The sequence below is a fragment of the Nicotiana attenuata genome, chromosome 4 (genome assembly GCF_001879085.1).
Source record: "Nicotiana attenuata strain UT chromosome 4, NIATTr2, whole genome shotgun sequence".
In the NCBI taxonomy this organism is placed as follows: Eukaryota; Viridiplantae; Streptophyta; class Magnoliopsida; order Solanales; family Solanaceae; genus Nicotiana; species Nicotiana attenuata.
In genome coordinates this window covers 6,080,484-6,104,802 of record NC_031992.1, presented here as the reverse complement: position 1 = coordinate 6,104,802, position 24,319 = coordinate 6,080,484, and the positions used below count along the sequence as shown (strand labels likewise).

The 24,319-nt window shown below is 39.9% G+C and overlaps 1 protein-coding gene across 1 annotated transcript; it reads left to right on the top strand.

Annotated features, from left to right (window-relative positions):
- On the top strand, positions 21,185–23,797 carry LOC109225121. The gene is made up of 2 exons (XM_019389707.1): positions 21,185–21,468; positions 23,763–23,797. The coding sequence occupies exons 1-2, from the start codon at positions 21,192–21,194 to the stop codon at positions 23,795–23,797; spliced, it is 312 nt and encodes a 103-aa protein (XP_019245252.1). The 5' UTR covers positions 21,185–21,191.

Here is a 24,319-nt window from a genome sequence, read left to right as displayed (position 1 = left end):
GGTCGAAGAATCCCCAAGATTTCTAATTTAGGGTTTGCCGTGATTTTGATCGGATATTTGGGCAATTCTGGCCATGTTTGAGATATGTGGCTATGGGGGTTGGATAGAGAAGATCAAGGCGTCCCCATGGTGTTAATTTGGGACCGTTTGGCATAACTTGCGACTTGCCGGAAAATTTCGAATGGATATTCGACGGGTTCTGGTAAAGATTTGGAGGCAACGGTAGTGGATTTTGAGTAGAGGAAGAAAAAGGGGAATCCGGGTGTAAATTTTGTGGTCATCGGAACATCGCGCCGGCGGCGAGACGATTTCCGGCGGCGGCGGACGGCGGACAGGGGCGGTGGAGCTTAGGGCGGAGGGCGGGTGGTAAGCGGCGGTGTAGAGTGGAGGTCGGCGGAGCTTAGGTTTGTACGAGGAAGGAAAGTTGGTCTCAAAATTTCCTAAGTAATTCGGACAATTTTATGTAAAATTGAGATTAAGCCTGAGCCGTTGGATATGGGGGAAATGAACGGGTGGTGATCAAACGACGTCAAAACGACGTCGTTTTGTCATGGAAGGGATGGACCGGGTTAGGGATTAAATTGGACCTGGGCATGGGGTGATTTTGGTCCGTTTTTTTTGGTTTGTTTGGGCTGGCTTGCTCATTTCAGAGCTGCCCAACAAAAATAAACCCATTTCTTTTCTTTTCCTCTTTCTTATTGTTTATTTATTTATTTATTATTCTTTTCAAAATTAACAAAATCTAAGTTAAATCCCAAACTAATTAAATTCCAAAAAGGAACTAAATCCTAATTTTAAAAGAAAAATTAAGCAAAAGTGAAATTAAAAGAACAAAAAAATGTAAAAGATTTATTATTATTTTTGTATTTTTCTCTTATTTTAGTAATATAATTGATTAAAATATAAAATCTAATTTCTAATCAAACGTACTATTTTTGTACTTTTTTATGAATTATTAGCAAGTTAAAAATGCAACACGAAAATGCAAACGAGACACAAAATCATGCAATTTAATTCCTAAAAAATTCAAATAATAAAAGAAAAAATTCTAATTCTAATGAATTTATAGGAGTAAATAAGCGTGGCAAAAATCACGTGCTCCACAGCTGCCCCTCTTGCTTGAAGACACGAAGGGTTTTCGGCAAAGATAAATGAGCACCATGAAGGATTTTTGCCCGCTCCAGCACTCCACGAGAAGCATTTTTGAAAAATCTGACCGAACCCTGCTTCAAAGGTTGCCTACATATCCTTGGCTATAAGGAATCAGGTCAGGTGTAGTTCTGGAAGGTTTTGTAGCTGGGACTGCCAAGGGCTGTGATCTCACTGCGTTGCTGCTGCTACTGCTTGCTGACCTCCTCTATTACACCAAAAGGAAATCAAAGCTAAGATAGCTATGCCTATCAACTATGAGTTACAAGATTCCTATCTATAATTGTCTTGAAACTTGATCTTGAGTCTTAGCTGATTTTGCTGTGAACTTCGATCTGAATCTTGATGCTCGCAAATTGTAGGTGTTTACTTTTCCCTGCAGCATTGAGTCGACACAGGGTCAACGGAGCTTGTGACTTCAATCAGATTTTGAGCAATCCGCGCCCTTGCTTGCTTCGCATTTAGTTTCATCTTTTTTGTTCTTTTCTTCTTTTTCTTAATTCCATTGATCATCTCACACCTTGGTGTCTCGAGGTTGACCTGCTTAGGGTACCAAAACAAACGAACGACGAAATTTTCTGCCCCAGTTTTTCACTAGGAAAATTTCGTGAGTTAGTTGTGGACACATATCTAATCAAAATTGGGAATGTGTAAAAGGATCCTCGGTTTTTGTTCCGGTATTTGAGAAAAGAAAAGCTCCACAGTTTTTGTGTCAGGAGATCCTTGGTTTTTGTTCCGGGATTTTGGAAAGAAAAAGCTCCACGATTTTTGTGCCGGGAGATCCTCGGTTTTTGTTCCGGGATTTGAAAAGAAAAAGCTCCACGATTTTTGTGCCGGGAGATCCTCGGTTTGTTCCGGGATTTTTGGAAAGAAAAAGCTTCACGGTTTTTTGTGCCGGGAGATTCCTCGGTTTTTGTTCCGAGATTTGAAAGAAAAAAGCTCACGGTTTTTGTGCCGGGAGATCCTCGATTTTGTTTCAGGGATTGAAAAGAAAAAGCTCCACGTTTTGTGCCGGGATATCCTCGGTTTTTGTTCCGGGTTTGAAAGGAAAAAAGCTTCACGGTTTTTGTGCCGGGAGATCCTCGGTTTTTGTTCCGGGATTTTGAAAGAAAAAAGCTCCACGGTTTTGTTGCCGGGAGATTCCCTCGGTTTTTTGTTCCGGGATTTTGAAAAGAAAAGGCTCCCACGGTTTTTGTGCGGGAGATCCTCGGTTTTGTTCCGGGATTTGAAAAGAAAAAAGCTCCACGGTTTTTGTGCGCGGGAGATCCTCGGGTTTTTGTTCCGGGATTTGAAAAAAAAGCTCCACGGTTTTTGTGCCGGGAATCCTCGGTTTTTTGTTCCGGGATATTTAAGGGAATGGAATCCTATGCTATATGATTTGTTTTCTTTTTTGGGATTTTTATTTTAACTTCTTTCTTCTTTCTTCTATCTTTTGTTTTTTCCTTTTCATGTTTCTTTTTTTATTTTGCAAACACATGAAAGAAACTGGAGAGGGAAAACTTCCTTTTGGTCGTTCTCCTGCTGCAAAGCTGTTTCTGCGCTTGCGCGTTTCATTTCTTTCAGATTGCACCTGCTTCTTGCAAGGTTGCTTTGAATTAAACCTGTTTTCATCAAAGAACAATTGGTTAGTTGAAACGGTGGTTGGTTTTGTGGCCTTGATCCTATTGATTGCTTGGTCCCGGCCCCATTTTCCGTGTGAGAACTTTGCTGCTTATCGGCTTTTGAGAGTGAATCTCTGTTCAAACCGACTGGGTTCATCCCTCCGCGATTTCATTATGAAGTCGCCCGTGTTGGACTTTGACCTGTCACTGTTATTCTGCTCTTGGGACCTTTGCCTTTGACTTCCTTTCTTTTCCAATGTTTTTTTTTTATTTTTTTTGCTTCAAAAGCATCAATCACTATGGTCAGTCGAGATTTGGCCTGACGCACTCGCTAGCATGGGTATTTCTTCGACTCTGACCAGGCGAAGCCCTGTGAAACCGGTCCTGCCACCTTTTTCTTCGTACTAGTTACGGAATCAGAGAATAACCGAAAGGGATTCAATAAAAAGTATGCAAAAGGGCAAGCATATGATTTTAAAGAGAAGCATCCCTTTCGGAAAAGAAGGACTTATCTAGGATGTGCATGCTGGCTTTCAAATGAACATGACATGCTTCTTGGACTGGATGGCCCGACCCACACAAAACTTTCCGGTGCTTCTCGTGAACCCATTAATCAGTATTTCAAGACCAGGGAACCTTTGCCAGGACTCCTTTAGTGGCGAGATGTCTTCTTTTCGGCCGACAGCGCCCTTTGCGGGTTTTCGCCAATCGACCTCTCTCATTTCTCTTCACCGTTGCCGATAGTGCTCTTTTACGAGTTTTCACCAAGCAGACTCTCTCGTTTTTAGTTTCTCTACTCACCATTCCTTATGGTGCCCGAATGTTTTCCACCGATAAGACTCTCTCATTTTTATTTCTCTTCAACTTGCATTGTGTCAGATTTACAACAACAACGTTTTTCCGCTTCCCTTGCCTTTGCCAATTGATCGAAGGACTTGGATAAGGTTTCGGGGTAAAAAGGATTTTGGGCAGAACTACAACTTTGGAACCATTTCGGCGGACTCATGGCCGAACCATTGTATCATCTGTCCCAGTTTCCACTTTTGGGGAAATTTGGATTTTGTTTTGCGTGTGACTGAAACCCCCAGAGAGAGGCTGCCTACGTACCCTTTCGGGATTCAAGTCAAAACGTAGTTCAGGCAACTTTTGTTTTGGTTTTTTTTTTTTTTTTTTGTTTTTTGTTTTTTGTTTTTGTTTTTCTTTTCCTTTCATCATATCTTCCTTATTGTTTTTCACATATATATAGTATATATATATTATATATATATATATATATATATAATATATATATATATATATATATATAATATATATATATATATATTTTTTTTTTTTTTTTTCGTACTTCCGGGTTCCAAAGGGTGGCCAAAGGAGAGTAACCGCGGTCAAATGGGTTTACGAAGGGTTGACTAGTGTTTGGATAGCCGAGAAGAAAAGCCTTCGTCATCTCAATTGCACAAAAGTCATCGCCGAATGAGGATTAGACGTAGTACCTTTTTACCGCATCTGCGTTGACAGCCTGTCTCAAGACATCATCTCTCTATAACTTCCCTAATCATGTGTGTTCTTTTGGAAAACACACGATTAGGGATGTTACGCGTCAAGAGTCCCAGAGGATTCAAACATTAATGGCCGGCCGGAGCTTTCATCAGTAAGTTTCTGATTGTTATTTTTATTTCATTTTTATTTTTCTTTATTTCCGTTTATCTGCATGCCTGTTTTGAATTAATAGGTCTACTGTTAAGTAAATTGTTTTCTGATTAATTAATAATAGTTGTTAGAGTAAAGCATGATTAAATGTGTTTTGTTTCATTAGTTTAATTGATAATAGTTTTTGATGAATTTGAGTCTGTGTTAACTCTGCAATTCGATTTATTTGATAGTTTTATTTTATGATGTTTTGATTTTGCGGGGCTGTTTGAGTGGGAACTCTGACTTTTATATTGGTTAAATGAATTGGTTATAGCTGAAATCTGATAGTTAGTTTAATTCAGTAATTGTATCAATAATTCTTTAAGTTTAGCTTTCAATTCATTAGTAAGATTAGCTTAATTAGTTGGCATTGATTAGTTTAATCGATTGGGTTATAAATGATAATGGTAATTTGGTAAATTGAGACCAAGATCAAGGGTTAATAATTGCAAAATAGGTTCAGGGGATAGTAATTTTAGGATGAATTCAAGGGTAGCTTAGACATTTAGGATTAGATAGCACATGGTAGTTGAAACTAGAATCTTCTAGGACCTTCCAAAGTAGGACTTCAATGTAATTTCAGTAATTATAGTGTACTACCTTGTGACACAAGTCAGAAAATGAGGGATTAAGTAGCAAAAAGGAAAATTGGAGAGGGACTAAAATGAAATAACTAAACCCCTAAGGCTGCCCTAGTAACTTGCCTATAAAGGCATTGTTACTTGAGGCTCAAAAAAAAAAGTTTTGGACACCTAAAAAAAAAATCCCCAAAAGATTCAAGAAATTTGGATAAATCTGAACAAATTCTCCAAGATTGGAGCTCCAGAAATTCCCCTAAAAAATGTTCTCCAAGAGGTTTGTTCTGGCTTGTTTGAATCCAAAACAACAGATTTATTTCTAGTTGTTCAGTGATTAAAGTTAAGAAGCTCTTTAGCTCCTTCGAGTTGAATTTGGTTCGATTCGAGTTGGTTGATTGGTTACTTGCTGGAAGTGTTAATCGCTGGGTTGATTTTTGGGCTTGTGGTGTCATTTTGGGTCTGAAATTGCTTGCCATATTAAATCCTCCTGTTGCCTACAAGTTGATCCCTGCTGATTTGAGTCTAATTTGCTGCTGCTGTTACGTCTACTGTTGCTAACCTCTCTCTCTTCTCTCTTGTTATTTCATACTTCAGGTACACATCTCAAAACCACCTTGATGTAGCTGTTGAAACAGAAATGAGATCAGCATGTTCATATTCTCTGCTTCACGATATCTGTTGTATATTGATAGTTAGATATATGTTAGTTAGTGTGTATGTTGTCTGATGTGACACATGTTTGATTTGTAATAACTTGGACTTTGGACGATATTGGACTATTAACTTTGAATTTGAATTTATTCATTCTGGAGTAGTACCCTCAGTGTAGTGTAGTTTGGTTTCCTATGATACTTGTTTACTAAAACTGAAAACTGGTTGTAAACATCAGCATATAGGCTCTTATTCGTGTTTGGTCCAGGCTTGATAAACGTTCCTCAATAATTTAGTTAAGCCTAAAGCTTCAATATAATTTAGTTTAATAGGGTCAATAACATAGATTGGACAGATAAAATTGGGATAAAATCGGATTGTTTGTATGATAATCGTTAGCTTTGATACTTAACAACTACATCATACTTGGTTAAAGGTTGTCATTTGAAACATCGTAATTGAACTGGAGATTGTAATTCGATTTATTTCAGCAGTCCAATAGGTTTCATTCGAACATCAGTGATTACGTCCTTGCATAATTCAGTTTATCTTGGATATCAATAGGTTCTTGAGTCTAACTTGTCACAAAGTCAGTTGTTTAATGCATAAATCAGAGTGCATCGATCCAAATGCTTGTGGGCTCATCACAGGCTTGAACTGTCCAGCCCTTTATGAACAAATCGGGGCCTAGTGTCATGATAAAAACCCAAAGCTGGGCAAGTTTCAACATAAGCTGTATGTTCCTTCTTCCTGGGCCAATCTTCCAAGGCCCAAAACCGCTGGAAGCTAAAAATCCATTAAAATTACATTAGGAATATGGGAATTAATTTGCAAATATAAATTTAGGTTCTCGAGTTAAGTGGCGGGTTTAAATTAAGAGGGTTCTCCCTTTTGTTTGAATTCGGACTTGAATTCGAGGCCCTAATTTATAAATGTAAATTAATTAGGCCCTTTAGAGACGAGATAAATGGAAAATCTTAGTTTGCTTTAAGTTGGCCCTTTAAATAAAAGTGAGATGAGCCTCGCCGCACAAAACATATAAATTGCGGGGCCCTCATTAAATACTTTATTAAAATATTTTAGAAATTCGGGACATGCCATTTAGCGAATTTTCATGGCTTCCCGCAAAGTTAGTAAGGCGCTAGCCACTTTAGGCACGCTTTTAATAATTTTACTTTCCTAAACTCAGGTGCGCATTTCATGCAACCCAAATCCAAATCCCCAAAACGTTGAATAAGAGGTGTTTAGGATCCGGGTGCATTCCATGTGACGTGATCCAAAAACACGCTCCTAAACGGCGTTCACTTTCGTAAAAACAAAAATAAACTAAAAGCGGTAAATAATCTTAAAATTGCACTATAGGTTTAGATATGTATAAAAACCAGATTTTAGCCATTTATGATAATTTAAGCGACCGTGCTAGAACCACGGGATCCGGGGGTGCCTAACACCTTCGGGTCAACAGAATTCCTTATTCAGAATTTCTGGTTCGCAGACTCCAACTGGGAAGTCGAAATTTTCCTCGATTTGGGATTCAAGATAAACCGGTGACTTGGGACACCAAAAGCCAAACCTATCCCAAGTGGCGACTCTGAAAAAAATAAATAAATAATCCCATTTCGAATAATGTCACTTTAAATGGAAAAACTCCCTTATACATTCTCCTTCGGGGTAGATGTGTAAAAAAGGAGGTGTGACAAATCACATAGAATTTCCCTTCAGTAAAGGGATTTGATTCAAACGGGTAGAATATAAACAAGGAAAGAAATTTGCATAAAACCTTTTCAAAGTAGCACAAAGAGGGTAAATACACAGGAGTTATTTAAGAAAAAAGTTCAATGGTACACGACTTGAAAAAAATAAGGAAAGGGAATCAATCGGACAACCAGGGAACTCAAAAATTACAGGCCTAATTCGAATGAACCAAGTCAAGAATAGGTAAAAAGGGTTCAATTAAAGAAAATCTTTGGCAATCAGTCCAATCCATGAAAGGGACTCAGAATCAATTAATAATTAGCAGAATTCTTTTTTGAAAGGAGAAGTTCTCACATATAAAGCAGACAAATCAAACAAAAAAGGGTCGTCATATCACTTAAAAAGAGTCTGACATTGAAAGGTTCAGAATCATAAGCATGAAAGGGTACAAGTCCAATTTATAGACTCACAATGAGTTTGAGAGTCCAGGATCCCAAAGTGGAGCCCTAATTCGCACACAGAAATCAAAATTGCCAAGAAACCCCCAAATCCTAGGGTTTCGAATTGAATCAGAGTCTCAACAAAACAAATATTTTTTCCACGAGCAGGGTAAAAAAACAGTATATGCGTAATATGGAGAAATCACACGAGCAGTGTATAGACAAACACACATAAAGCAAAGAAGAAGAAAAATCAAAAAGATTTTTTTCCAAAAATCCTTTCAGAAACCCTAAACTCGGAGAGAAACAATTTTGAAAAGAAACTTTTGGGGAAAACACTTTAGATGGAAAGAAAAGCATAGACACAGTATAGATCTAAGCAAATAATGGTGAAAGAACCTCGAATAGCTTAGGGTTTTGGGGAAACCCTAGAAATGAGAAAGGCTTGGAAACAGGTCCGATCTTGAGTCGTAAAGGCTCATATTGCTTGAATACGACGGAGCAATGGCCGGAGAAGCCATAGATCTACAAATCTGAGGTCTTGAAGAGAACCACCGAAGTCAGGCTTCACAGCCTTGAATAGCTTAGGTCTAATGGTGAGAAAGGGTGAGTACAGACCATCCATGGCCTGAGATGCCATGGATTCCTATGGAAACACGGTGAAATAAGGTGGGAGACGATTAGTGTTCCAGGAGGGTTCGAGAGTTTGAAAGACGAAGGGGTTCAAAGGCGGCATCTCAGACGAAATGAATTAGGTTAGGGGGGTTTGGAAATTAAAAAAGGAAAGGGGAAATTATGGCCGTTGATCAAAATGATCAACGGCCTGGATCAAAAGGGAGCCGGGCGGGTTATTTAATTGGGTCAGGGGTCGGGTAATTTAGGGATTGGGCTGGTCCAATTTGGGATTGAAATTGGGTCAATCTAAGGTTAAAATTGAAAGGTAAAAGGGGCTTTAATTGAAATAGAAATAGGGCTAAATAATAAATAGCCAATTTCCCTTTTTATTTTATAAAAAATAGTGCAAATGATTTTAAAAGCAAATTAAAAGTATTGAGCCAACAAATAACATATAAATATCAATTTGAAAATACTGGGACTAATGTTACAATTATAAACTGCTATTAATCTTAAAGTAAGTTATAATTGCAGTTATATGCAATTTAGTCTTTTAAATACCAAATAAATTTGTAAAAATATACAAAAATCACCTTAATTATATTTTGGTGTAAATATGAGAATAAAAAATAAATTATTCACCAAAATAATAATCTTGGGGATAATTATTGGATTTTGTACTGGTAAAATAGATAATAAATTGATTAAAAAATCTTTAAAAATTAGGAAAAAATACCAAAGCTCTTGGGCATGCTTATATATGCATGTACATGCTATTTTGAAAGTATTTTGTATATAAAAAATACATAGGGAAAATTGGGTATCAACAGCTGCCCCTCTTTATCCGGGAAGGATGAAAGAGTTGTCGGGTAAAGATATGATGGCCAATTTTGACCGAACGAAAAGATTTGACGAATTTTGTCCGAGCTATGGTTCCTGAGCTGCCTACATATCCCTGGTCTTACAGGAATCAGGCCGTATGTAGTTCGGGATCCGTCGGCAGAACATGCCGATGGAGATTTTTCAAGAGCGGACGCGGTATTCAGGTTGGGAAGGATGGTCGAATTCTAGTAGGCTGCGGGAACTGGAGCGGGATCGCTCCTGCTGAGACGGCCATTGCTAGCCGGTTTACCTGCAAATGAGCAATGCGAACATATATATATATATATATATATATATATATAAATTTAAACGTGATGCAAGTTCCTGTTGGACCATGAATGCTGTCTTTGGACGGTTAGGATGACGTCCTCAGACCATGACGTCCTGGACCATGAAGCGTGTAATAAAGGATTTGCATGCTATGAAATGATGTTCTCGGGCTATGAGAATGATGCCTCCGAACCATGATGCCTTTGAATAATGCTATGCAGAGAGAAAGTGGGGTCCTCAGGCCATGGCATGATGTTCTCGGGCTATGAAAATGGTGCCTCTGAACAATGACGCCTTTGGACAATTTGGCGATCTTTTAGCCCATGAAATGCAGGATTTGGCGATCATTCAGCCGATGCAGGACTTAAATGAAGTGGCGATATTTCAGTCGTGCAAAAAATGTAAATACAAATGGCGATCTTTCAGCCGATGCAGGATGAAGCGGCAATATTTCAGCCGATGCAGGAATAAAGGTGGCGATATTTCAGCCTATGCGGAATTTAAATAAAGGTGGCGTTATTTCATCCATACAGATGGAGGTAGAGCTTAACCTCGGAAGGCAGAATGTTAGCCTTATCAAATGCAAGGGAATGCAGATGGAGGTAGAGCTTAACCTCATAAGGCAAAACGGTAGCCTTATGCAGAAAATGTAGATGGAGGTAGAGCTTAACCTCGGTAGGCAGAATAGTAGCCTTATGCAGAAAATGCAGATAGAGGTAGAGCATAACCTCGGAAGGCAGAAAGGTAGCCTTATGCAATGCAGAAATGTAGATGGAGGTAGATCTTAACCTCGGAAGGCAGAAAGGTAGCCTTATGCAATGCAGAAAATGCAGATAGAGGTAGAGCTTAACCTCGGAAGGCAGAATAGTAGCCTTATGCAATGCAGAAAATGCAGATGGAGGTATAGCTTAACCTCAGAAGGCAGAACAGTAGCCTTATGCAATGCAAGAAAATGCAGGTGGAGACAGGGCTTAGTCTCGGAAGGCAGAATAGTAGCCTTATGCAATGCGGAAAAGTAAAAAGCGAATAGTAATAAAATCTCTTAGCTGATAGCTGATTGCGATATTGTGGCTGCTGGGGATATCATATACGGATAGCAATTGTGAGTAGGTGTGATGGTTCCGAAGGTTGCATTCCTGAAAAGTATGAGTGTATAAATGTACTTGATGATTTGCTACTTGGGTGCCTGCATCCGAAGAAAAATTGTGAGTTTTGTAGAGGGGGAAGGTTAGTTCGTATTCCCCGTGGACTTCGCTTGTCCTGCTTGGCTCTGTTTTCAGTGATGCTGTGTATCATTGGGGTAGCGTCGCTAAACAAAGCAATTGGATGATAGATACGCATGATTTAGCAAAGTATAACATAAATGTATAATTGAAAAATAATTTTTCTTTAGATGAACCGACGACCGCGGCGCGGTTCAAGACATTGCAACCTCTTTCGCTCTAGAATTTTGAGGGTCCTCCTCAAAATTCTGCCCCAGTTTACTGGGTTGCTGTTTCTGACGGCTGCTTGTGATGATCGACTGAAGTTACTTTGGAATTTTGAGGGTCCTCCTCAAAATTCTGCCCCAGTTTCCAATATCGGGGGAAATGAAAATTTTATTGAATTGTGACCGAACCCATAAGGCTGCCTACGTATCCCCTCTTAAACGGGAATCAGGTCAGACGTAGTTCAAATTACATCATATAAGGAAATCAGAAATGTTACACATAGTATCGCTTAACTGCATCTGAATTGATCGGCTTCGGCCAATCTTCTCCGTCCATTTCTGCAAGTATAAGGGCTCCTCCTGTTAGAACCTGGTGAACCATGTACGGACCTTGCCAATTGGGAGAGAATTTCCCTTTGGCTTCCTCTTGATGTGGAAAGATTTTCTTCAATACCAGCTGTCCTGGTGTGAATTGTCTTGGCTTGACTCTTTTGTTGAAGGCTCTGGTGATTCTGTTCTGATAAAGTTGACCATGACAAACTGCGTTCATTCTTTTTCCATCTATGAGGGCCAACTGCTCGTAGTGACTCTTTACCCATTCTGCGTCGTCGAGTTCTGCTTCCTGTATGATTTTCAACGAGGGAATTTCTACCTCGGCGGGAATGACTTCCTCTATACCATAAACCAGCATATAGGGAGTTGCCCCGATTGATGTGCGAACTGTGGTGCGGTACCCCAATAAAGCAAATGATAGCTTCTCGTGCCACTACTTATGTTTTTCTATCATTTTCCTTAGTATCTTTTTCATATTCTTATTGGCGGCTTCTACGGCTCCATTCATCTGAGGTCTGTAAGCTGTAGAATTCTTGTGTTTGATCCTGAAAGTTTCACACATGGCCTTCATCAAGTCACTGTTGAGATTAGAACCATTATCAGTGATGATTAACTATGGAATTCCGAACCGACAAACAATGCGGTCGCGGACAAAGTCTGCCACGACTTTCTTAGTCACTGCCTTGTAAGAGGCTGATTCAACCCATTTTGTGAAATAATCAATTGGCACTAGAATGAACCTGTGCCCGTTTGATGCGGCAGGCTCGATAGGTCCGATGACATCCATTCCCCACGCGGCGAACGGCCATGGCGAGCTCTTTGTAGTAAGCTCGTTTGGAGGTACCTTTATCATGTCTGCATGTATCTGACAATGATGGCACTTTCGGACATACTGGATGCAGTCCGTTTCCATAGTTATCCAAAAATAACCTTCCCGGAGTATCTTCTTGGCCAAGACAAAGCCGCTCATATGTGGACCGCAGGTCCCAGCATGGACTTCTTCTAATAGTTTAGATGCTTCCTTTGCGTCGACACACCTTAGTAATCCCAGATCAGGAGTCCTCCTATACAGGATTCCTCCGCTGTGAAAGAAATTGTTAGATAATCTTCGGAGTGTGCGCTTCTGAGTGGGATTTGCAAGCTTTGGGTATTCTCCTTTTGCCAAGTATTCCTTAATATCGTGAAACCAAGGTTTTCCATCTGCCTCTTCTTCGACATGAGCACAGTAAGCTGGTTGGTCATGAACTTTTACCGGGATAGGATCTATGAAATTCTTATCTGGATGTTGAATCATAGATGATAGGGTTGCCAATGCGTCGGCAAACTCATTCTGGACCCTGGGAACATGCCGGAATTTTGTCTCTGTGAATCTCTTCCTCAACTCCTGTACATGATGCAAATACGGGAGTATCTTGGAATTCTTAGTTGCCCATTCTTCTCGGACCTGATGTATAAGGAGGTCTGAATCTCCGATCACTAGCAACTCTTGAATGTTCATGTTAATGGCCAGCTTGAGCCTTAAGATGCAGGCTTCGTACTCGGCCATATTGTTGGTGCACGGGAACCTGAGCTTGGCAGATACCGGATAATGCTGGCCGGTTTCTGATACTAGGACTGCTCCTATGCCAACTCCTTTGAAGTTTGCTGCTCCGTCGAAAAACATTCTCCAACAATCATAGTATTCTGCAATATCCTCTCCTATGAAAGATACCTCTTCGTCAGGAAAATAGGTCTTTAGAGGCTCGTATTCTCCGTCCACGGGATTTTCAGCAAGATGATCTGCCAGTGCCTGTCCTTTGATTGCCTTCTGAGTCACGTAAACAATGTCGAATTCACTCAGCAGGATTTGCCACTTGGCTAGTTTGCCACTGGGCATGGGCTTCTGAAAGATGTACTTCAGCGGATCCATTCTTGATATAAGATACGTAGTATAGGCACAAAAATAGTGCCTCAGCTTCTGAGCTACCCAAGTCAGAGCACAACAAGTGCGTTCCAACAGAGAATATCGGGCCTCGTGCGGGGTGAAATTCTTGCTGAGATAGTAGATGGCCTGTTCCTTCCTCCCCGTTTCATCATGTTGCCCAAGAACACAACCGAACACTCCATCCAACACCGCAAGGTAGAGTAGTAGGGGTCTACCTGGTTCAGGTGGAACCAAAACTGGTGGTGTTGACAGGTACTCCTTGATTCTGTCGAAGGCTTTCTGACAATCATTAGTCCATTTGGTAGCGGCGTCCTTCTTCAGCATTTTAAAGATTGGCTCACAGATGACAGTAGACTGAGCTATGAATCGGCTGATGTAGTTGAGTCTCCCCAAGAAACTCATAACCTCCTTCTTGTTCTTTGGCGGTGGTAATTCCTGAATAGCCTTGACCTTTGAGGGGTCCAATTCTATTCCTCGGCGACTCACAATGAACCCAAGTAGTTTTCCGGCGGGAACCCCGAATGCACATTTAGCGGGATTCAGTTTCAGGTCATACCTTCTCAGTCTATTGAAGAACTTCCTCAAATCTTCCATGTGGCCAGTGGCTTTCTTGGACTTGATGATAACATCATCTACATACACTTCGATCTCTTTGTGTATCATGTCATGGAAAATAGTAGTCATGGCCCTCATGTAGGTGGCCCCAGCATTCTTTGACCCAAACGACATAATCTTGTAACAATACATCCCCCACAGCGTAATGAAGGTTGTTTTCTCAGCATCTTCTTCGTCCATCCAGATCTGGTGATACCCAGCAAAACAATCAACAAATGATTGCAGCTCGTGCTTGGCGCAGTTGTCAATTAGAATGTGTATGTTTGGCAAGGGGAATTCATCTTTGGGACTGGCCCGGTTGAGGTCCCGGTAGTCGACACAAACTCTAACCTTCCCGTCCTTCTTCGGTACTGGCACGATGTTGGCTAACCATGTTGGATACTCTACTACCCTGAGAACCTTGGCTTTGACTTGCTTGGTGACTTCTTCCTTTATTTTCAAACTCATGTCAGGCTTGAACTTCCTGAGCTTCTGCTTTACCGGCGGGCATGCAGGATCGGTTGGCAGTTTGTGAGCCACAATAGATGTACTAAGACCGATCATATCATCATACGACCAGGCAAATATGTCCTCGTATTCCCTTAGGAATTCTGCGTACTCTTCCTTCTCTGATGGTGACAAATGAACACTGATGCGCGTTTCTTTGACGTTTTCTGCATCTCCCAAGTTAACCATTTCAGTCTCGTCCAAGTTAGACTTAGGTCTATTCTCAAAATCCTCAACCTCTTTAACAACCTCTTCCGGTATATCATCTTCTTCTGAGTCTATATCCGTTTGTTGCGTTGTCTCATTGCATGTCACAATCGTCGGTTCATCAAGATAAGTAGTAGTAATGCTGTGTAAATAAAGTAAATGATAAAAAGTAATAAGAGCGAAATTTATAAGAAACTGAAATGCTTTGATAAATTTCATAATTGTTTTGAACATTGGAGCTCTTATTTCGAAATTAAAAATGCGGAAAGAAGGTCAACTAGCAAAAAATAAAGATTATGCATGGTGCTTTGTTCAGCCTTGCTACCCCGAAGATTTCCGGGCTCGGGTGGTTCTGATGGACCAATTGTTGAGGTGTACTCCTCGGCTCACGGCTTGTATAGAAGGGCCTTCCTCCCCTTCCTCCTCGAAAATGAGAAAGGAGACTCACCTCGCTCCAAAGCGCACTTCCAATATCAAGAACAAGCCCAAGCCCTCAATTCGGAGCGGAACAATCACAAACTAGTTAAATGAAGTTAGAACTAGTCAATATAGGCCTACAAGATCAAATTCTAACTATTTAAGCAATTTTCCAACCTTTTTCACAAGTTTCCTAAATTCCGACCCCGGGCCCACGTGCCCGAATTCCGAGATTTTTTGAAGAAAGTTGTTCTCTATAACCTAAGGTTCAATAATATATGAATTCTAGTTCATTTCATAACAAATTTCGTGGTTAAATCTTAATTTTATTTAAACCCTAGGTCTAGCTCTAACCCCTTTGATTTCGCATAGTTTTTAGTGTTTAATCTACTTAATATACATGTATTTAAACTAAGGATGAATGGAAATAACTTACCTTGCAATGCTAAGTGGAAACCTTCTCTCAAGTGCTCCCAAATCGCCCAAAGGATGAGTGTAAAGTGTTAAAAGTGGTCTTTGAACTCGAATTAAATGAACCTCACTGCCCAGCGATTTCCACATCTGTGATTAGGGGACCGCATCTGCGGTCCCGCACCTGCGGAAAGAGAGCCGCATCTGCGGAATTGGCCAAAAGGGCAGGAACCGCTTTTGCGGTCTGAGGCCCGCATCTGCGGCTGGGGAGCTGCTTCTGCGGTCCTGGCTTGGATCGCCCCTTGCCGCTTCTGCGGAGTGGTCCCGCATCTACTGCCCAAGAACCGCAGATGCGGTTATGACAGAAGCAACAACTTCAGCCCCTTAGCAAGTTTCCTACTTCACTCGAGCCTCGTCCGCTTGACGCTCGGGGCTCCCGGGCCCCGTTCGAACATACCGACAAGTCCGAAATCACGAGGCGGACCCACTCGAACCCTCGGAACACCCGAAACAACGCTAAATCTAGGAATCACCCCCTAAAACCAAATGAATCAAACTAATGAACTTCAAGTTCTTAATTTTCCTCTAACGGGTCAAAACGCCCTTAAACCACTCGGATTGACACCAAATTTTGCGGGCAAGTCTTAAACGATATTATAGACCTGTACCAAGCGTCGGAACAAAAATACGCGCCCGTTAACTAGGAAATCAATGATTTCTAAGTTTCTTTAATTCTTTAAAACATCGATTTAACAATTTCTAATAAAAATTCATTACTCGGGATAGGGACCTCGGAATTCGATTCTGGACATACGCCCAGGTCCCATATATTCCCACTATCACGACCCGGATTTCCCACCCTCGGGAGTCGTGATGGCGCCTACTAATAAGAGCTAGGCAAGCCAAATCTAATTACTTTTTCATTAATAACTTTATCTCTTTTAACATTTATCAGCAATAATACAAAAGCAGCGAGATGAAATAATAAGCGGAAGTCTTAATATTAAAGAAACTGAATAGAAAGTGCGGAACCCAAGACTGGTGTCACAATACTCACGAACTGCTAACAATACTAAATACAAACGCCTGAAAGAGAACATAAACTGTTTGTCTCGAATACAATGAGATAACAGACAAAATAAAGGATAAGGGAGACGTCGGGCCTGCGGACGCCTGCAAGGCTACATCGGCTCTCTGGACTGAAGGCCTGCTCCCACTCTACTGCTGCTGCTGTCCGAAACCTAGATCTGTGCACAATAGCACAGAGTGTAGTATCAGCACAACCGACCCCATGTGCTGGTAAGTGTCTAGCCTAACCCCGGCGAAGTGGTGACGAGACTAGACTGGACTACCACATAAACCTGTGCAGTTATATATATATATATATATACATACATCGAAAAATAAACTAGAGCAAACAATGAAAGCTGGGAAGGGGAAACATGCTTCGGAGGAAGAACAGATAAAACAAAATCCCAAGAGAATTATCAAGAAANATATATATATATATATATATATATATATATATATACACACACACACACACACACAGCGGAATTGAAATACAAGGCAAGTAAACAGTATGGGAGAGGAAGCATGTTGTGGGGAGATAACAGTTTCAAGTAAAAGTTGCCTAGTAACGAAGGAAAAGCACAACTCATACAATAATAAGGAACAGAGATCAACAAGTGCACGGCATCACCCTTCGTGCTTTTACTCTCATCCTCACCAAGCAATAGTATAACAAAACGTGCACGGCATCACCCTTCGTGCTTTTACTCTCATTCCTCACATATAATCAATAGTATCGGCACGGAATGGCACATCATGCTGCACGACATCACCCTTCGTGCTTTACTCTCTTTTCCTCACAACAAGCAAACAGTGAACGACATCACCCTTAGTGCTTTACACTCTTTCCTCACAAGAAACAGACAATGCACAGCATCACCCTTCGTGCTTTAACACTCTTCCTTACCCAATCAACAATCACAAACAAGGGCAAGGGAATAAATAAACAATAATGGAAATCCCGGCAAGGGAACACAAACAAGCAATTAAAAATCCGGCAAGGGTACAACATCAATAATCTCAACATCCCGGCAAGGGAAAATATTCAATAATCAACAACGCCCCGGCAAGGGAATAGATCATTAACTCTTTCTCTTTCTTTCACTTTTATCTCATAGTTCACATTATCACATGAGCCAATGCTCCAAAGATTTACTTATCTCATATACCTTCACAATTTGTATTTCAACTCGAGCCAACGCTCCACGAAGTTTAAAGATCACAATTCCTTTCACAAGCTCTTTACAGCATGTAGAAGTCATCAATTAAGCATGGAAGGTATAACAAAATCCAAACTATTCGCAAAATAAGGACTCACGGTCATGATAGACACCAATGTATAGATACTCGTCACCATGCCTATATATCGTACTCGACAATTAGCAAGTAGCAAACAACACTCAACTCCTATTCCCTCAAGCTAGGGTTAAACCAAACACTTACCTCGATGCCTTGAATTCCACTCAAACCTCAACTATAGCTTTACCCCGTGATTTTACCTTCAATCCGCTTGAATCTTGCCACAAATTACTTTATTACTTTAATAAACACCAAATGAATCAATTTGAATGCATAAAAATGAATTTCCCAAAGTTTTTCCCAAAAAATTCCAAAATCGCCCCCGGGCCCACGTGGTCAAAACCCGAGGTCCGAACCAAAACCCGGTTACCCATTCCCCCACGAACTCAAATATATAATTTGTTTTGAAATCGGACCTCAAATTAAGGTCCAAATCCCCAATTTTTAGAAAACCTAGGTTCTACCCAAAACCCCCAATTTCACACATGAAAATCCTTGATTTTAAGTGAAAACATGTTAAATGATGTTAATGATTGAAAGAATTGAGTAAAAATCGACTTGCAAATGATTTGGAATGAAACTTGTTCTTGAAAAATCGCCTAAGGAGTTTGGGTTTTGAAAGAATGGTGAAAAATGGTGAAAATTCGACCAAGTATAAAATTTGCTAGGCCTTAGATATGGGAATTGCAAACTGGGGTTCGCAATTGCGAACCCCGACCATTTGTGGGAAATGCGAAGCTGGGTTCGCATTTGCGAACCTTTCCCATTTTGCCAGACCTCGCATTTGCGATGAAAAGGTCGCATTTGCGACCCATTGAGTTTCGCATTTGCGAGAAACAAGATCCCATTTGCGATCAGTAGGCCAAGTCCCAGGCTTCGCAATTGCGATACAAAGCTCGCATTTGCGAGCTCGCAATTGCGAAACACATCTTCGCAAATGCGAAGATCACAGAAGAAGCATACCAGATTTTTATTAAGTTCAAAAATGCAATCCGACACCTATCCAAAACTCACCCGAGCCCTCGGGGCTCCAAACCAAATATGCACACAACCTCAAAAACATCCTACGGACCTATCCGTGCGATCAAGTCGCCAAAATAACATCATATACATTGAATTAAGCCTCAAAATTCATGATTTCTTCCAAATTTTCATAAAATATCAATTTTCCATTTTTAAGTCCGAAACACGTCAAACGACGTCCGTTTTCAACCAAACTTTACAGAAAGTGCTTAAACCATATATAAGACCTGTACCGGGCGTCGGAACCAAAATACGGACCCGATACCATCACTTTCTAATCAGATTTCATTTCTAATTTCCTTATTTATTTGCAGAAAACAATTTCACACAAAAATTCATTTCTCGGGCTTGGGACCTCGGAATTTGATTCCGGGTATACGCCCAAGTCCCATATTTTCCTACGGACCCTCCGGGACCGTCAAATCACGGGTCCGGGTTCATCACCCCCACGGACCCTCCGGGACCGTCAAATCACGAATCCGGGTCCGTTTTTCCAAAAAATTGACGGAAGTCAAACTTGGTCTTTTAAGAGAATCCTGAAGAAACAATTGAATATATTTCACTCAAAACTCTTCTAACTCCCGAACCAACCGTCCCCGCAAGTCGTAAATTGGCTAAAGCAAGCGCAGGAAGTTTTATTTAGGAGAACGGGGTTCTAAAAAGTAAAACGACCAGTCGGGTCGTTACAACAACATAAATTGAAATAATATAAAGTGCACTGGAAAAAAAATTAAAGCTAACTTGGAGAATTTTGGTTAGAAACAAGCAAACGCAAATTTCGTTATTTACTTAAAAACCAAAGATATTAATTTGATATCCTTACTTGTCTGTTGTGAAATTTTATTTCATAGAAGGATAAAAAGGTAAAATTAATCTCTAACAGAAAGGAACCTCTACATTATCTATTATATAGAAGAGAAAAGAGGAGTTGGACCAAGGGCATAATGGTCATTTAAAATATATTAGTGCATTGTTTGTTAGTATACTAGGCTCAAAAGATTGGTTGCGGATTCTTAATAACAGGAAAAACCAAAACTAAACCAAAACTAACGTGCCCATAAGCTATTAAATTCTTTAGGTGGACTCCACTTTCCCTTCAACCTTCACTATCTTCATTAAATGCATTACTTGATTGTTATTATTATTTTTTCAATAAGTACTTTTAACTAGAAAAATTATTTTTTTGATAATTTTATAATTCAAATGTTCACCTGATTAAAAATACTAAAGTCACATACATTTATATATGACAATTCTATTATCTCCTTGAGAAATATTATTTTATTATTAATTATTCCAGGTAAAGAAGATTTTATTAAAAAAGAATTAGTGATAATGTATGTAGATTTACATTCAAATGTTATTATATCATTATCAATTGATATCATTTTATACAAAGTTCTCATTATATTGCAATTTCAATTGGAATACTTCATAAAATTCGGAAAAAAATTATTTAAGAATAAAATATAGTTTCAAGTCCCCTTTTTTATTATAGAATGTAAAAAATTTGTTCAAACTGTATAATAAGTATCCCCTCTCTAAAATATTAGTTGAGAATATCTGAAGAAAAAATTAAGACAATTAATTTGTGAAATTTTTTTCTTTTAAAAATCGTTATATATTAGGAAGTATGAGAAGTATCGTCATACAGGATTATACTTCTCCCTCTATAATCGAAGATAGTTGAGTACATACTCTATTCAGTAAGAATTCAACATTATATAAATTTCAAAATACATAAATATACAATTAATTATTTTTAAAATAGTCTCAACAAATACAACTATTGTGATGAAAATTCCATTATACCCTAAATAGTATCTCAATCATATCAAATGAAACTACAAAAATTGCAATATTTCAATTTACGGTCAATTTGATTAGTATTTAGAGTGATCGAGATATTAATTTATTTATAATATTATGTGATTCAACTAGAACAAAATACAAATTTTCTTGTTAAAATTCTTAATAATTAAAAACCACGATTATTATTTCAAAGAACCAAAAAATACCTTTTCATCAACTATTTGGGAATAATATTAATATTTTTGATTATTTAAATTTTGATTAGTACAAAAAAGAAAAAAAATACATTAACACACTTAAAATACTAAAAAATAAAACTATATAATGAGAAAAATGCATGACGACTTATTTTTCAACTGACTTTTTAATTACTATTTAATAATAATTAATTTAAGGCTTAGTGATGCAAAAAAAATTTAAAATAAAAAATGCTCTATGTAGAAATAATTTAAATTCTACTTGAATTATTATGTAGGTTGAAAATAAGAAAGAAAAAAAAGTAACAATTGGGCCCACGGCTACGTCATCTAGTCTATATAATAAAAATCTTACTCAAATTCCTAAATGTCCGCGGTCCCTAATCACTCAACAATGAGTCCTAATCGCAACCAGTTTCTCAGTCAACGTCACTGCCAAACCTTCGCGGACCCTATTCCTAATCCCTCAACCACGACACATAATCACCATCCCTCTCTCAGTCACCGTCTCCGCCATGCCATTGCGAATTTCTTCAGCGGTCCTCACAGCCCAAGACTGCCAACCCACAGTCGACCAGCAACAACAGCAACAATGAAAATTCCCCAGGGGGTTCGTCATCAGGCAAGGCATCAAGATTTTCTTGGATCCAATTCCCCCAATGCCCCCGCCGGTACGTGTAACGACCCGGCCGGTCGTTTTTGGAATTTACGCCCCGATCCCCCATTAACTGCTTCCCCTAAGTTCATTTCTGCTATTTTGGTTTGCCGGGACGTTCGGTGTTAGGATTCGGAGTGTTTTGGGACACTTAGTCCCTAAATGAGAGCTTAAGTGTTAAAAAATGATCCGTAGTCGGAACAGTGTGAAGACGACCTCGGAATGGAAATCCGATGGTTCCGTTAGCTCCGTTAGGTAATTCCAGGGTTGGGAGCGTGTTCGGAATGTATTTTGGAAGTCCGTAGCTCATTTAGGCTTGAAATGACGAAGTTTGTATTTTTGAAGTTCCGGTCTGATAGTGAGTTTTTGATCCGAGGGTCGGAATGGAATTCCGAAAGTTGCAGTAGCTCCGTCATGTCATTTGGGATGTGTGTGCAAAATTTCAGGTCATTCGGACGAGGTTCGGGTAGGTTTTTGATCGAAAGCGTGTTTTGTTGGAATTTGAAGTTCTTAGGCTTGAATCTTTGATTAATTCGGGTTTCCGGCATTGTTTTAGGTGTTTTTAAGATTGGTACAAGTTTGAATAAGGTATTAGGTGGTATTGGTGTTTTTGGTTGAGGTCCCGGGGGCCTCGGGATGATTTCGGGTGGTTAATGGAGGAAATCTCTAAGTGTTGCAGCAGTTGGTATTTTTCTTTCTGGTATTTTCGCTTCTGCGGCCTAGGAACCGCAGAAGTAGAGACGCAGAAGCGGCCTTGGGCGTCGCAAAAGCGACTTTTGGTCACCCTCCAGGAAACCACAGAAGCGGTAGGATTTCCGCAGAAGCGGATCCGCTTCTACGATATAGGAACCGCAGGAGCAGAAGCTGGGATTTTTAAAGGGAGCCGCAAAAGCGGCCAGTGCTTCGCATAGGCGGGACCGCAGAAGCGTTCCCTAGACCGCAGAAGTGGTATTCGCTGTTCAGAAATAGCAATTTCGAGGGTTTAATTTCATAAGTTTGAAAAATTGATTGAGAGCTCGGGAGAAGGCGATTTTGAGTGAGTTTTGAAGAGGAAATCATTGGGTAACGTTTCTTTGATCCCTTTTTGTTATACTTTATCATTATATAGTAAAATACATCATGGGAATTCGAATTTTGGACCAAAAATTTGATAATTTGGGGTAAAACTTCATTAGCTAGACTATTGAGTTTTGAGTGTGCATTTGACCTCCAATTTGGAGATTTTTATATGGTTAGACTCGTGAGAGTACGAGGGTTCTAAAAATGTGAAAATTATTCGATTCCAAGACGTTGGCTGGAGGGGCATTTTGGTCATTTTTTCTATTTTCGCGCCGTAGCTTTGAATTTAATAGCAAAACCAGGTGTTTGCGATGTTATTTACAATGTGTAATTGAATTGAATGGATTTGAGCCATTTGGATTCGGATACTCGTGGCAGGAGCATGGTTTCTAGTTGATATTGAGCCTGTTCGAGGTAAGTGGCTTGTCTAACCTTGTGTGGGGGACCTTTCCCCTTAGGACATGATCTTTGAATATTTGAATGCCTCGTACGTGAGGTGACGAGTGCGTACTTGAGCTAATTGTTGTAAACCCATTTCTACTTGAAGTATTTAAATTGAGTTTCCTGTTTTACCTGTTCATTCTAGACTGCAAGTTTAAACCTATGCTAGCTTAGAGAAGCATGCTTAGCTGACTTGCTTGCTTACTTGTTTAACTGTACTATTTATTCTCTGTGAAGCTCGTTATCCTAGAAATTTCTACTACTTTTACTGATTGTTGCACTTATTCTAAGATTTTGAGTTGTTGCTGTTGTGTGTTTAATTTGGGACTACGGGACGGCTGCCCGGGAGATCCCCCTGTACTTGATATATTCCGGATTGAGGGTGCGGTATACCAAGAGATCCCATGCACATGTATTTCTATATATATATTGGGATACCAAGAGATCCCCAACTTGCTTAATAAGGATACCAGGAGATCCTCGGGATACCAAGAGATCCCCAGTGTTTAAGATGAGGATACCAAGAGATCCTCGGGATACCAAGAGATCCCCGGCTATTATTCTTTGTGGAGAGCGGTATTTCTTGTATTGTGACCTTTGCTTTCTACTACTGTTCTTCCCTATTTATCTGGTTTAGATTCTCGCTGTAGACTTTATTTAAACTGTTTCCGTTATCTTATTATTTAATATGTTTTATCTCAGTAGGGCCCTGACCTTCCTCGTCACTACCCGACCGAGGTTAGGCTTGGCACTTACTCAGTACAGCTGTGGTGTACTCATGCCCTTCCTGCGCATGTTTTTCATGTGCAGATCCAGGTACCTCTTCTCAGGCGCACTATCCTTGAGGCGGGGAGACACACGGAGACTTCGAGGTATATCTGCAGCGTCCCCAGACCGAAGAGTCTTCTTCCTTATTCTAGTTGTAAAGCTGTTATCCTATCATACTTTTGATGTAGATATTCTGGAGATTAGAGTGCTTATGGTAATTCTATTAGCCTGTGTTTCCCGTGAGTTTCCGGGTTTTGGGATTGAGTTGTTGACTTCCGCATATCTTTAGAGTTGTATAGGCCGGGCGGCCTTATATTCAGTTGTTATTTTTCATATGTTCAGTTTTAATTGATTATTCTTCAAGTTAAATTGCTATTTCCGCACTGTTAGGCTTACCTAGTCGTAGGAACTAGGTGCCATCACTACATGTTCATGGAGGGTGAACGGGGGTCGTGACAAGTTGGTATCAGAGCTCTAGGTTCATAGGAGTCACGGAACACAGGCCAGTTTATTAGAGTCTCGCTGATCGGTACGGAGACATATGTACTTATCTACGAGGGGCTATGTAACTGTTTAGGAAAAATCTCCGTTTCATTTGA